At 45.4% G+C, this 15,625-nt stretch overlaps 1 protein-coding gene across 1 annotated transcript; it reads right to left on the bottom strand.

The window, feature by feature from the left end:
- Window positions 1–7,745: 7,745 nt before the first annotated feature.
- On the bottom strand, window positions 7,746–10,235 carry LOC129846448 (methylthioribulose-1-phosphate dehydratase-like). Its single transcript, XM_055914381.1, has 3 exons — window positions 9,532–10,235; window positions 9,010–9,110; window positions 7,746–8,848 (listed from the first exon to the last, which is right to left on the bottom strand). Exons 1-3 carry the CDS (start codon window positions 9,835–9,837, stop codon window positions 8,755–8,757), a joined length of 501 nt encoding a protein of 166 aa, XP_055770356.1. The 5' UTR covers window positions 9,838–10,235; the 3' UTR covers window positions 7,746–8,754.
- Between the last annotated feature and the right edge of the window lie 5,390 nt (window positions 10,236–15,625).

Genomic DNA, 15,625 nt, shown 5'->3' on the forward strand with positions numbered 1-15,625 from the left:
AACACCAGCCCTGCTCACCTGTAGTCTCTCCTGTCTCTATGATATGAAGACAAAACACCAGGCCTGCTCACCTGTAGTCTCTCCTGTCTCTATGATATGAAGGCAAAACACCAGCTCTGCTCACCTGTAGTCTCTCCTGTCTCTATGATATGAAGACAAAACACCAGCCCTGCTCACCTGTAGTCTCACCTGTCTCTATGATATGAAGACAAAACACCATCCCTGCTCACCTGTAGTATCTCCTGTCTCTATGATATGAAGACAAAACACCAGCCCTGCTCACCTGTAGTCTCTCCTGTCTCTATGATATGAAGGCAAAACACCAGCCCTGCTCACCTGTAGTATCTCCTGTCTCTATGATATGAAGGCAAAACACCAGCCCTGCTCACCTGTAGTCTCTCCTGTCTCTATGATATGAAGACAAAACACCAGCCCTGTCACCTGTAGTCTCTCCTGTCTCTATGATATGAAGACAAAACACCAGCCCTGCTCACCTGTAGTCTCTCCTGTCTCTATGATATGAAGACAAAACACCAGCCCTGCTCACCTGTAGTCTCTCCTGTCTCTATGATATGAAGGCAAAACACCAGCCCTGCTCACCTGTAGTCTCGCCTGTCTCTATGATATGAAGACAAAACACCAGCCCTGCTCACCTGTAGTCTCTCCTGTCTCTATGATATGAAGACAAAACACCAGCCCTGCTCACCTGTAGTCTCTCCTGTCTCTATGATATGAAGGCAAAACACCAGCCCTGCTCACCTGTAGTCTCTCCTGTCTCTATGATATGAAGGCAAAACACCAGCCCTGTCACCTGTAGTCTCACCTGTCTCTATGATATGAAGGCAAAACACCAGCCCTGCTCACCTGTAGTCTCACCTGTCTCTATGATATGAAGGCAAACACCAGCCCTGCTCACCTGTAGTCTCACCTGTCTCTATGATATGAAGGCAGAACACCAGCCCTGCTCACCTGTAGTCTCTCCTGTCTCTATGATATGAAGGCAAAACACCAGCCCTGTCACCTGTAGTCTCACCTGTCTCTATGATATGAAGACAAAACACCAGCCCTGCTCACCTGTCTCTATGATATGAAGACAACACACCAGCCCTGCTCACCTGTAGTCTCACCTGTCTCTATGATATGAAGGCAAACACCAGCCCTGCTCACCTGTAGTCTCTCCTGTCTCTATGATATGAAGACAAAACACCAGCCCTGTCACCTGTAGTCTCTCCTGTCTCTATGATATGAAGACAAAACACCAGCCCTGCTCACCTGTAGTCTCTCCTGTCTCTATGATATGAAGACAAAACACCAGCCCTGCTCACCTGTAGTCTCTCCTGTCTCTATGATATGAAGACAAAACACCAGCCCTGCTCACCTGTAGTCTCGCCTGTCTCTATGATATGAAGGCAAAACACCAGCCCTGCTCACCTGTAGTCTCTCCTGTCTCTATGATATGAAGGCAAAACACCAGCCCTGCTCACCTGTAGTCTCTCCTGTCTCTATGATATGAAGACAAAACACCAGCCCTGCTCACCTGTAGTCTCACCTGTCTCTATGATATGAAGACAAAACACCAGCCCTGCTCACCTGTAGTCTCACCTGTCTCTATGATATGAAGGCAAAACACCAGCCCTGCTCACCTGTAGTCTCTCCTGTCTCTATGATATGAAGACAAAACACCAGCCCTGCTCACCTGTAGTCTCTCCTGTCTCTATGATATGAAGGCAAAACACCAGCCCTGCTCACCTGTAGTCTCACCTGTCTCTATGATATGAAGACAAAACACCAGCCCTGCTCACCTGTAGTCTCACCTGTCTCTATGATATGAAGGCAAAACACCAGCCCTGCTCACCTGTAGTCTCTCCTGTCTCTATGATATGAAGACAAAACACCAGCCCTGCTCACCTGTAGTCTCTCCTGTCTCTATGATATGAAGGCAAAACACCAGCCCTGCTCACCTGTAGTATCTCCTGTCTCTATGATATGAAGACAAAACACCAGCCCTGCTCACCTGTAGTCTCTCCTGTCTCTATGATATGAAGACAAAACACCAGCCCTGCTCACCTGTAGTCTCTCCTGTCTCTATGATATGAAGACAAAACACCAGCCCTGCTCACCTGTCTCTATGATATGAAGACAACACACCAGCCCTGCTCACCTGTAGTCTCACCTGTCTCTATGATATGAAGGCAAACACCAGCCCTGCTCACCTGTAGTCTCTCCTGTCTCTATGATATGAAGACAAAACACCAGCCCTGTCACCTGTAGTCTCTCCTGTCTCTATGATATGAAGACAAAACACCAGCCCTGCTCACCTGTAGTCTCTCCTGTCTCTATGATATGAAGACAAAACACCAGCCCTGCTCACCTGTAGTCTCTCCTGTCTCTATGATATGAAGGCAAAACACCAGCCCTGCTCACCTGTAGTCTCGCCTGTCTCTATGATATGAAGACAAAACACCAGCCCTGCTCACCTGTAGTCTCTTCTGTCTCTATGATATGAAGACAAAACACCAGCCCTGCTCACCTGTAGTCTCTCCTGTCTCTATGATATGAAGGCAAAACACCAGCCCTGCTCACCTGTAGTCTCTCCTGTCTCTATGATATGAAGGCAAAACACCAGCCCTGCTCACCTGTAGTATCTCCTGTCTCTATGATATGAAGGCAAAACACCAGCCCTGCTCACCTGTAGTCTCTCCTGTCTCTATGATATGAAGACAAAACACCAGCCCTGCTCACCTGTAGTCTCACCTGTCTCTATGATATGAAGACAAAACACCAGCCCTGCTCACCTGTAGTCTCGCCTGTCTCTATGATATGAAGGCAAAACACCAGCCCTGCTCAACTGTAGTCTCTCCTGTCTCTATGATATGAAGGCAAAACACCAGCCCTGCTCACCTGTAGTCTCTCCTGTCTCTATGATATGAAGACAAAACACCAGCCCTGCTCACCTGTAGTCTCTCCTGTCTCTATGATATGAAGACAAAACACCAGCCCTGCTCACCTGTAGTCTCACCTGTCTCTATGATATGAAGACAAAACACCAGCCCTGCTCACCTGTAGTCTCTCCTGTCTCTATGATATGAAGGCAAAACACCAGCCGTGCTCACCTGTAGTCTCACCTGTCTCTATGATATGAAGACAAAACACCAGCCCTGCTCACCTGTAGTCTCACCTGTCTCTATGATATGAAGGCAAAACACCAGCCCTGCTCACCTGTAGTCTCTCCTGTCTCTATGATATGAAGACAAAACACCAGCCCTGCTCACCTGTAGTCTCTCCTGTCTCTATGATATGAAGGCAAAACACCAGCCCTGCTCACCTGTAGTCTCGCCTGTCTCTATGATATGAAGACAAAACACCAGCCCTGCTCACCTGTAGTCTCTTCTGTCTCTATGATATGAAGACAAAACACCAGCCCTGCTCACCTGTAGTCTCTCCTGTCTCTATGATATGAAGGCAAAACACCAGCCCTGCTCACCTGTAGTCTCTCCTGTCTCTATGATATGAAGGCAAAACACCAGCCCTGCTCACCTGTAGTATCTCCTGTCTCTATGATATGAAGGCAAAACACCAGCCCTGCTCACCTGTAGTCTCTCCTGTCTCTATGATATGAAGACAAAACACCAGCCCTGCTCACCTGTAGTCTCACCTGTCTCTATGATATGAAGACAAAACACCAGCCCTGCTCACCTGTAGTCTCGCCTGTCTCTATGATATGAAGGCAAAACACCAGCCCTGCTCAACTGTAGTCTCTCCTGTCTCTATGATATGAAGGCAAAACACCAGCCCTGCTCACCTGTAGTCTCTCCTGTCTCTATGATATGAAGACAAAACACCAGCCCTGCTCACCTGTAGTCTCTCCTGTCTCTATGATATGAAGACAAAACACCAGCCCTGCTCACCTGTAGTCTCACCTGTCTCTATGATATGAAGACAAAACACCAGCCCTGCTCACCTGTAGTCTCTCCTGTCTCTATGATATGAAGGCAAAACACCAGCCGTGCTCACCTGTAGTCTCACCTGTCTCTATGATATGAAGACAAAACACCAGCCCTGCTCACCTGTAGTCTCACCTGTCTCTATGATATGAAGGCAAAACACCAGCCCTGCTCACCTGTAGTCTCTCCTGTCTCTATGATATGAAGACAAAACACCAGCCCTGCTCACCTGTAGTCTCTCCTGTCTCTATGATATGAAGGCAAAACACCAGCTCTGCTCACCTGTAGTCTCTCCTGTCTCTATGATATGAAGACAAAACACCAGCCCTGCTCACCTGTAGTCTCTCCTGTCTCTATGATATGAAGGCAAAACACCAGCCCTGCTCACCTGTAGTCTCTCCTGTCTCTATGATATGAAGGCAAAACTCCAGCCCTGCTCACCTGTAGTCTCACCTGTCTCTATGATATATAGACAAAACACCAGCCCTGCTCACCTGTAGTCTCACCTGTCTCTATGATATGAAGGCAAAACACCAGCCCTGCTCACCTGTAGTCTCTCCTGTCTCTATGATATGAAGACAAAACACCAGCCCTGCTCACCTGTAGTCTCTCCTGTCTCTATGATATGAAGGCAAAACACCAGCCCTGCTCACCTGTAGTCTCACCTGTCTCTATGATATGAAGACAAAACACCAGCCCTGCTCACCTGTAGTCTCACCTGTCTCTATGATATGAAGGCAAAACACCAGCCCTGCTCACCTGTAGTCTCACCTGTCTCTATGATATGAAGGCAAAACACCAGCCCTGCTCGCCTGTAGTCTCTCCTGTCTCTATGATATGAAGACAAAACACCAGCCCTGCTCACCTGTAGTCTCTCCTGTCTCTATGATATGAAGACAAAACACCAGCCCTGCTCACCTGTAGTCTCACCTGTCTCTATGATATGAAGACAAAACACCAGCCCTGCTCACCTGTAGTCTCTCCTGTCTCTATGATGTGAAGACAAAACACCAGCCCTGCTCACCTGTAGTCTCTCCTGTCTCTATGATATGAAGACAAAACACCAGCCCTGCTCACCTGTAGTCTCACCTGTCTCTATGATATGAAGACAAAACACCAGCCCTGCTCACCTGTAGTCTCACCTGTCTCTATGATATGAAGACAAAACACCAGCCCTGCTCACCTGTAGTCTCTCCTGTCTCTATGATATGAAGACAAAACACCAGCCCTGCTCACCTGTAGTCTCTCCTGTCTCTATGATATGAAGACAAAACACCAGCCCTGCTCACCTGTAGTCTCTCCTGTCTCTATGATATGAAGACAAAACACCAGCCCTGCTCACCTGTCTCTATGATATGAAGACAAAACACCAGCCCTGCTCACCTGTAGTATCTCCTGTCTCTATGATATGAAGGTAAAACACCAGCCCTGCTCACCTGTAGTCTCACCTGTCTCTATGATATGAAGACAAAACACCAGCCCTGCTCACCTGTAGTATCTCCTGTCTCTATGATATGAAGGTAAAACACCAGCCCTGCTCACCTGTAGTCTCTCCTGTCTCTATGATATGAAGACAAAACACCAGCCCTGCTCACCTGTAGTCTCTCCTGTCTCTATGATATGAAGGCAAAACACCAGCCCTGCTCACCTGTAGTATCTCCTGTCTCTATGATATGAAGGCAAAACACCAGCCCTGCTCACCTGTCTCTATGATATGAAGACAACACACCAGCCCTGCTCACCTGTAGTCTCACCTGTCTCTATGATATGAAGGCAAACACCAGCCCTGCTCACCTGTAGTCTCTCCTGTCTCTATGATATGAAGACAAAACACCAGCCCTGTCACCTGTAGTCTCTCCTGTCTCTATGATATGAAGACAAAACACCAGCCCTGCTCACCTGTAGTCTCTCCTGTCTCTATGATATGAAGACAAAACACCAGCCCTGCTCACCTGTAGTCTCTCCTGTCTCTATGATATGAAGGCAAAACACCAGCCCTGCTCACCTGTAGTCTCGCCTGTCTCTATGATATGAAGACAAAACACCAGCCCTGCTCACCTGTAGTCTCTTCTGTCTCTATGATATGAAGACAAAACACCAGCCCTGCTCACCTGTAGTCTCTCCTGTCTCTATGATATGAAGGCAAAACACCAGCCCTGCTCACCTGTAGTCTCTCCTGTCTCTATGATATGAAGACAAAACACCAGCCCTGCTCACCTGTAGTCTCTCCTGTCTCTATGATATGAAGACAAAACACCAGCCCTGCTCACCTGTAGTCTCACCTGTCTCTATGATATGAAGACAAAACACCAGCCCTGCTCACCTGTAGTCTCTCCTGTCTCTATGATATGAAGGCAAAACACCAGCCGTGCTCACCTGTAGTCTCACCTGTCTCTATGATATGAAGACAAAACACCAGCCCTGCTCACCTGTAGTCTCACCTGTCTCTATGATATGAAGGCAAAACACCAGCCCTGCTCACCTGTAGTCTCTCCTGTCTCTATGATATGAAGACAAAACACCAGCCCTGCTCACCTGTAGTCTCTCCTGTCTCTATGATATGAAGGCAAAACACCAGCTCTGCTCACCTGTAGTCTCTCCTGTCTCTATGATATGAAGACAAAACACCAGCCCTGCTCACCTGTAGTCTCTCCTGTCTCTATGATATGAAGGCAAAACACCAGCCCTGCTCACCTGTAGTCTCTCCTGTCTCTATGATATGAAGGCAAAACTCCAGCCCTGCTCACCTGTAGTCTCACCTGTCTCTATGATATATAGACAAAACACCAGCCCTGCTCACCTGTAGTCTCACCTGTCTCTATGATATGAAGGCAAAACACCAGCCCTGCTCACCTGTAGTCTCTCCTGTCTCTATGATATGAAGACAAAACACCAGCCCTGCTCACCTGTAGTATCTCCTGTCTCTATGATATGAAGGCAAAACACCAGCCCTGCTCACCTGTAGTCTCACCTGTCTCTATGATATGAAGACAAAACACCAGCCCTGCTCACCTGTAGTCTCACCTGTCTCTATGATATGAAGGCAAAACACCAGCCCTGCTCACCTGTAGTCTCACCTGTCTCTATGATATGAAGGCAAAACACCAGCCCTGCTCGCCTGTAGTCTCTCCTGTCTCTATGATATGAAGACAAAACACCAGCCCTGCTCACCTGTAGTCTCTCCTGTCTCTATGATATGAAGACAAAACACCAGCCCTGCTCACCTGTAGTCTCACCTGTCTCTATGATATGAAGACAAAACACCAGCCCTGCTCACCTGTAGTCTCTCCTGTCTCTATGATGTGAAGACAAAACACCAGCCCTGCTCACCTGTAGTCTCTCCTGTCTCTATGATATGAAGACAAAACACCAGCCCTGCTCACCTGTAGTCTCACCTGTCTCTATGATATGAAGACAAAACACCAGCCCTGCTCACCTGTAGTCTCACCTGTCTCTATGATATGAAGACAAAACACCAGCCCTGCTCACCTGTAGTCTCTCCTGTCTCTATGATATGAAGACAAAACACCAGCCCTGCTCACCTGTAGTCTCTCCTGTCTCTATGATATGAAGACAAAACACCAGCCCTGCTCACCTGTAGTCTCTCCTGTCTCTATGATATGAAGACAAAACACCAGCCCTGCTCACCTGTCTCTATGATATGAAGACAAAACACCAGCCCTGCTCACCTGTAGTATCTCCTGTCTCTATGATATGAAGGTAAAACACCAGCCCTGCTCACCTGTAGTCTCACCTGTCTCTATGATATGAAGACAAAACACCAGCCCTGCTCACCTGTAGTATCTCCTGTCTCTATGATATGAAGGTAAAACACCAGCCCTGCTCACCTGTAGTCTCTCCTGTCTCTATGATATGAAGACAAAACACCAGCCCTGCTCACCTGTAGTCTCTCCTGTCTCTATGATATGAAGGTAAAACACCAGCCCTGCTCACCTGTAGTCTCTCCTGTCTCTATGATATGAAGACAAAACACCAGCCCTGCTCACCTGTAGTCTCTCCTGTCTCTATGATATGAAGACAAAACACCAGCCCTGCTCACCTGTAGTATCTCCTGTCTCTATGATATGAAGGTAAAACACCAGCCCTGCTCACCTGTAGTCTCTCCTGTCTCTATGATATGAAGACAAAACACCAGCCCTGCTCACCTGTAGTCTCTCCTGTCTCTATGATATGAAGACAAAACACCAGCCCTGCTCACCTGTAGTATCTCCTGTCTCTATGATATGAAGACAAAACACCAGCCCTGCTCACCTGTAGTCTCTCCTGTCTCTATGATATGAAGGTAAAACACCAGCCCTGCTCACCTGTAGTCTCTCCTGTCTCTATGATATGAAGGTAAAACACCAGCCCTGCTCACCTGTAGTCTCTCCTGTCTCTATGATGTGAAGACAACACACCAGCCCTGCTCACCTGTAGTCTCTCCTGTCTCTATGATATGAAGACAAAACACCAGCCCTGCTCACCTGTAGTCTCTCCTGTCTCTATGATATGAAGGCAAAACACCAGCCCTGCTCACCTGTAGTCTCTCCTGTCTCTATGATATGAAGGTAAAACACCAGCCCTGCTCACCTGTAGTCTCTCCTGTCTCTATGATGTGAAGACAAAACACCAGCCCTGCTCACCTGTAGTCTCTCCTGTCTCTATGATATGAAGGCAAAACACCAGCCCTGCTCACCTGTAGTCTCACCTGTCTCTATGATATGAAGACAAAACACCAGCCCTGCTCACCTGTAGTCTCTCCTGTCTCTATGATGTGAAGACAAAACACCAGCCCTGCTCACCTGTAGTCTCACCTGTCTCTATGATATGAAGACAAAACACCAGCCCTGCTCACCTGTAGTCTCTCCTTCTGCACTCCAGACGGGGCAATATAGATCTGATCTCTAGGTGCAACAAAATGGGGAGATGAATGTTCATTAGCTTGCGTGCATATATATATTCTCTCTCTCCCCTTCTCTCTACGTTTAACTAAAGACCAAGTCATGATTGAGGTTTTGAATGTAAAAAAAAAATGATTCAACAATATTAAAGCCAGAGCACTTACCCACGTCTCAAACTTAGCCCTCCTCCTGTCCCAGTAACCCAGCCGAGTTGGTAGAAAAGACGACATAACTCTGGGATGAGAACCCGTGGATGTTCCTTGTCCTGAAACAAGGTGATGGGGAAACAGTACATTACCCAGACACCATAATGGCTCATCATTTACCTTCAGGCACTTGTGCAAATTATGAATGTTGTGATGTGGACACATCCATTTCCCTCTCCTCACTCTTTCTGGGTCTCAAACTGGAGCTGTTTGTGTTCTCTCTCTCTCCCTGTTAAAGTCCCCCCTGTTGTTTCTCTCTAGCTCTCTGGCTTTGGACTTCCCAAAATATCTTCCTCTGACTTCCCTCATTGTTTCTATTGTCCTTATATTCTTGCTCTACTCACTATCTAGCCTACACGTTAAGGTGTGAATCTAGCTAGCTATTTGTTTGCAATTTCAGATTGCAAGACTTGTTTTAAATGTGTTAGTTAGCCTAGCTAGATAACCTACTACTGTTAGCAGTCGTTCTAAAGCACATACCTGAGACTCCGTCGACTCGGAACCATTTTCCTTGTCTTCATTGGTGGCATCACAAACAGATGTCATTTTATTTTGGATAGATGCAGAACGATCTGCTTTTTCAACCGGTGGAAGCAGATTCTTCTTGCGACCACGTCCTGGGAGGTTGACTACAACGCCATGGACAGCATGCTTCCTGATAACATTACGAACTGTGGAAACAGCAATCCCAAGGTCCCGGGAGATGGACTTGTAACCTTGCTTAAGTCCATGTTTGGTTATAATCAAATTCCTTACATTCTCAGAGAGTTCTTTCCCCTTCACCATGTTCACAGTGGTAACGTTATAATGAAGCGGAATATCCTGTTCTCCTTTCAACACTATTTCAATGGCTGTTTTTACCTTGTAAAAATACCTGCAACTTACCACAGTACACGTGTGAACACGTTTATATTTTTTTTAATTGTAACTTATATTTGAAGACGTATTGAATTATTTAAAATAAACGTACAAGGGTGCAAATACACTAGAGCGCAACTGTAACAGGCTGGCCAAAAAGCAAACTAGATAGCCAGTTAACGTTAGCTCGCTAACTAACAGGTGCTACTTTAACATGCAAACACACGTGACGTTATTCCTCCTCAACGAAATCTAAAACAACATATCGTTTAAATACAATATTTCGCCACATGTTTACATGGAACAATTCAGTTTTATCTCGTTTTAAATACCTTTGTATGTTTGTTTGTAAGCAGTGGGGGTCGTCATTAATGCGACAGGATATAGTAAGGACCTCCAGATCTCTTGCACGTGGCCTTGTATGGTGCCTGAAGACAATTATCGAATAATCGCAGAGATCTTTGATAATCGGCGAAAATAAGATGAAACAATTCTTATCAATTCAAAATCAAACGTGTTTTATTATTTGTTCATATTTTTGTTAGTACAAGTATATCCTATATCTGGGTAACTTCTACTTGGAGAGGGTGTTGCACAAGTATGCCTAACAAGCACTAGGTGGTAGCAGAGCCCAAATAAATTAAACCAAATTTATGGCAAGGACAGGTATTTTTTTCTTGTCTAGTTATGAAAAGTGGTCTCTCTCTTCCCAACTAGAGTCACCAATTTACATCATGGTGTTTGTAGGCTGCAGTCTAATTACAGTGTAGATGCATACTAGTGCATTATATTATTATTATATCATTTTGTTGTCATTTAGCAGATGCTCTTATCCAGAGCGACTTACAGTAAGTGCATTCAAGAGACCTGAGCTGGCAGAACGGAGTGCTTGGGTTAGGGTGTAGGGTTTGAGCATAACCTGAAGTGGCAGTTCCTAGTGCTGTTCCGTAGATAAGTACCATAGTCTTGTAGTGGATGTGAGCTTCGACTGGAAGCCAGTGGAGTGTGTGGAGGAGCGGTGTGACATGAGAGAACTTCGGATGGTTGAAAACCAGGCGGGCTGCAGTGTTATATTACTGTATCTATCAGCATTTGAGTGGATAGTGTGGCTGTGACATGAACTCTTCATAACAAACATCTAGTCCTGCATGCATCTATTCCTGCAACCTGAAACATGACCATTAGGCCTTTAACATAATGTTGGTTTACAACCTTGTTGTCGGCCCATCCATCCCAGGGGGAGGGATGTTTCCTTGGGACAGCTTTACTTCACCAAAGTCGTCGTTAGATACATTATAATGGACAGATGACCATGTTTGTTATCAAGAAACATTTTCCACAAGTCTGCCTTTTACTTTGTGGTTTTTTGGACTGACAGTGTGTAGGATATCATGGGTATGTAGGCTATAGATGGCTGGGGTGAAAAGTGGAGGGGTAAGTCCAGGCCAATAGGGATTTCTAGGTTCTCGTCAGACAGGATAAAATGCCTTGTGTTGACAGACGTGCCGGGGACACGTGACAGGCATTGGATCGTTGCATGCTGAAGGCTTAGGCCGTCACTTAGGGAGTGGATATTTAAAGGCATGGTAACAGGCACGTTCACCAAAGCTGAGTTTACTGACAAGGAACAGATAAGACTGATTTAGACACAGTCTTAATGTATACTATGGCGATACTATGGTGTTACTATGGGATACTACAGTGATACTATGGTGATACTGCAGTGATACTATAGTGATAGTACAGTGATACTATGGTGATACTACGGTGATACTATGGTGATAGCATGGTGATACTACGGTGATACTATGGTGATACTACGGTGATACTACGGTGATACTACGGTGATACTATGGTGATACTATGGTGATACTATGGTGATACTACGGTGATACTATGGTGATACTACGGTGATACTATGGTGATAGTATGGTGATACTATGGTGATACTATGGTGATACTACGGTGATACTACGGTGATACTATGGTGATACTATGGTGATACTATGGTGATACTACGGTGATACTATGGTGATACTACGGTGATACTATGGTGATACTACGGTGATAGTATGGTGATACTATGGTGATAGTATGGTGATACTACGGTGATAGTATGGTGATACTACGGTGATACTACGGTGATACTACGGTGATACTATGGTGATACTACGGTGATACTACGGTGATACTATGGTGATACTACAGTGATACTATGGTGATACTACGGTGATACTATGGTGATACTATGGTGATACTATGGTGATACTATGGTGATACTATGGTGATACTACGGTGATACTATGGTGATAGTATGGTGATACTACAGTGATACTATGGTGATACTACGGTGATACTATGGTGATACTATGGTGATACTATGGTGATACTATGGTGATAGTACGGTGATACTACGGTGATACTACGGTGATACTACGGTGATACTACAGTGATACTATGGTGATACTACGGTGATACTACGGTGATACTATGGTGATACTACGGTGATACTACGGTGATACTATGGTGATAGTATGGTGATACTACGGTGATACTACGGTGATACTATGGTGATACTATGGTGATACTACGGTGATACTATGGTGATACTACGGTGATACTACGGTGATACTATGGTGATAGTATGGTGATACTACGGTGATACTACGGTGATACTACGGTGATACTATGGTGATACTATGGTGACAGTATGGTGATACTACGGTGATACTACGGTGATACTACGGTGATAGTACGGTGATAGTACGGTGATAGTACAGTGATACTACGGTGATACTATGGTGATACTATGGTGATACTATAGTGATACTACGGTGATACTACGGTGATACTACAGTGATACTACAGTGATACTACGGTGATACTACGGTGATACTACGGTGATAGTACGGTGATAGTATGGTGATACTATGGTGATACTACGGTGATACTACGGTGATAGTACGGTGATAGTATGGTGATACTATGGTGATACTACGGTGATAGTACGGTGATACTATGGTGATACTATGGTGATAGTACGGTGATACTACGGTGATACTACGGTGATACTATGGTGATAGTATGGTGATAGAATGGTGATACTAGGTGTTAAAATGGCCAGCTCTTATGTGGCAGTTACATCAACCCTAATCTAGTAGTTAGTTGTACTTGTTCTCATTAGTGGTACCTACAAGACCCCACTTGTATCAGCCAATCACAGTCCACCATTCCCTGTGCACCTCACTGAACCTCGCTCCTATCTTCAGAGTGAGATCGCGGTCAGAAGAAAATGGATTCAATAATTATTTTAGCAACAATGTTTATCTTTAATTTACAATCTGTAGAAACTATGAGAATAGAAAGGGTCAGACCTTTTGTGAAACATCACAGCACAGTTGAAAAAATATATGGCAAATAGAAATCAAAACTGGATGGTGTTAAAGTTAGATGGGAGAGGTTGAATGGAGCTGAAGGGTGGGACTAATGACAACAAGATAACTAATTTGAAATATACTGTGTCCTTAAAAAGTATATAGGTTCAAAACTTCTGTGAAACAGCACAGTTAAAATATATATGGCAAATAGAAATCAAACTGGATGGACATCAGAAATAGATGGGAGATGACCATGTTTGTTATCAAGATGTTGCTAAGGTGGTCAAATTCATATTCACCATATTTATCAGGTATTTTCCTGTCATGTGTGTCATGTTACTGCTAGCCAGCTAAGCCAGAATGTGAGCCTCTAGCTCGTTAGGCTTGGTGATGAAGCTCACATGTACCGTTTCAAGGGAAATATATTCTGTTTATGTTGTCTGTTTATGCATAGAGCTGTGTTTATGTACATTTACAGTCTTTATGTAGCCTCATGCTACCATGTACTGTGTGTAGCCTTATGATGTATGTATGTAGCCTAATTTAGCCTGTGCCTTTGCTTGTGGTGCAGTTGCTATTCCACGTTGGTCGTGGTCTTGTGCCACATGCGCAGACCTTAGTTACATGGCAGTCATGTTTCAATTGTATATATGCTTACCAGTAACTGAGCCGTTGTCCTGTCAGTGTGTTCTACTAGCTGTGTGTATTTGGCTGTGCCCCGTACGTTGTCTGGAAGCCCCTACTTATGCTTATTATTTTCTTGTATCTTTCCATTGAACAACTTTTAGGAGTGTGGCGTGTTGAACCCGATATCTGCAATAAACCTGTTCTGAAGACATCTGATCAGTTCTTGCCAGACAGACCTGTGGTGGCTGAACCTTATCCACTACCACTTGTATCTCTCTATTAGTGCTGCTCTACATGGTCCCGACCCATCAGCCTTTAGTGTTGCTCACTGTGGTGGAAGTGTTTCACTTGTCATCTGGCACGAACACACACAGACGCACAGTGTAGCCACAAGTAACCACATACAGGAAACTTCAGTCAATATGAAGCATGTTTGGAAATTCCCCACAGGATTAATGATCCTTTCACCATCATCCTTCCATGGTATGGACAACCTCTTTCCACATCCTCCGTCCTTGTTACAGACATCTCTTTCCACATCATCCTTCCATGGTATGGACAACCTCTTTCCCCATCATCCTTCCATGGTATGGACAACCTCTTTCCACATCCTCCGTCCTTGTTACAGACATCTCTTTCCCCATCATCCTTCCATGGTATGGACATCTCTTTCCCCATCATCCTTCCATGGTATGGACATCTCTTTCCCCACCATCCTTCCATGGTATGGACAACCTCTTTCCCCATCATCCTTCCATGGTATGGACATCTCTTTCCCCACCATCCTTCCATGGTATGGACAACCTCTTTCACCACCATCCGTCCATGGTATGGACAGCCTCTTTCCCCACCATCCTTCCATGGTATGGACAACCTCTTTCCCCATCATCCTTCCATGGTATGGACATCTCTTTCCCCACCATCCTTCCATGGTATGGACAACCTCTTTCACCACCATCCGTCCATGGTATGGACAGCCTCTTTCCCCACCATCCTTCCATGGTATGGACAGCCTCTTTCCCCACCATCCTTCCATGGTATGGACAACCTCTTTCCCCATCATCCTTCCATGGTATGAACATCTCTTTCCCCATCATCCTTCCATGGTATGGACATCTCTTTCCCCACCATCCTTCCATGGTATGGACAACCTCTTTCCCCATCATCCTTCCATGGTATGGACATCTCTTTCCCCACCATCCGTCCATGGTATGGACAACCTCTTTCCCCATCATCCTTCCATGTTACAGACATCTCTTTTCCCATCATCCTTCCATGGTATGGACATCTCTTTTCCCATCATCCTTCCATGGTATGGACATCTCTTTCCCCATCATCCGTCCATGGTATGGACATCTCTTTCCCCATCATCCTTCCATGGTATGGACATCTCTTTCCCCATCATCCTTCCATGGTATGGACATCTCTTTCCCCATCATCCTTCCATGGTCTGGACATCTCTTTCACCATCATCCTTCCATGGTATGGACATCTCTTTCACCATCATCCTTCCATGGTATGGACAACCTCTTTCCACATCCTCCGTCCATGTTACAGACATCTCTTTCCCCATCATCCTTCCATGGTATGGACATCTCTTTCCCCATCATCCTTCCATGGTATGGACATCTCTTTCACCATCATCCTTCCATGGTATGGACAACCTCTTTCCCCATCATCCTTCCATGTTATGGACATCTCTTTCCCCATCA

Source organism: Salvelinus fontinalis, unplaced genomic scaffold, assembly GCF_029448725.1.
Source record: "Salvelinus fontinalis isolate EN_2023a unplaced genomic scaffold, ASM2944872v1 scaffold_0542, whole genome shotgun sequence".
NCBI classification, from domain to species: domain Eukaryota; kingdom Metazoa; phylum Chordata; class Actinopteri; order Salmoniformes; family Salmonidae; genus Salvelinus; species Salvelinus fontinalis.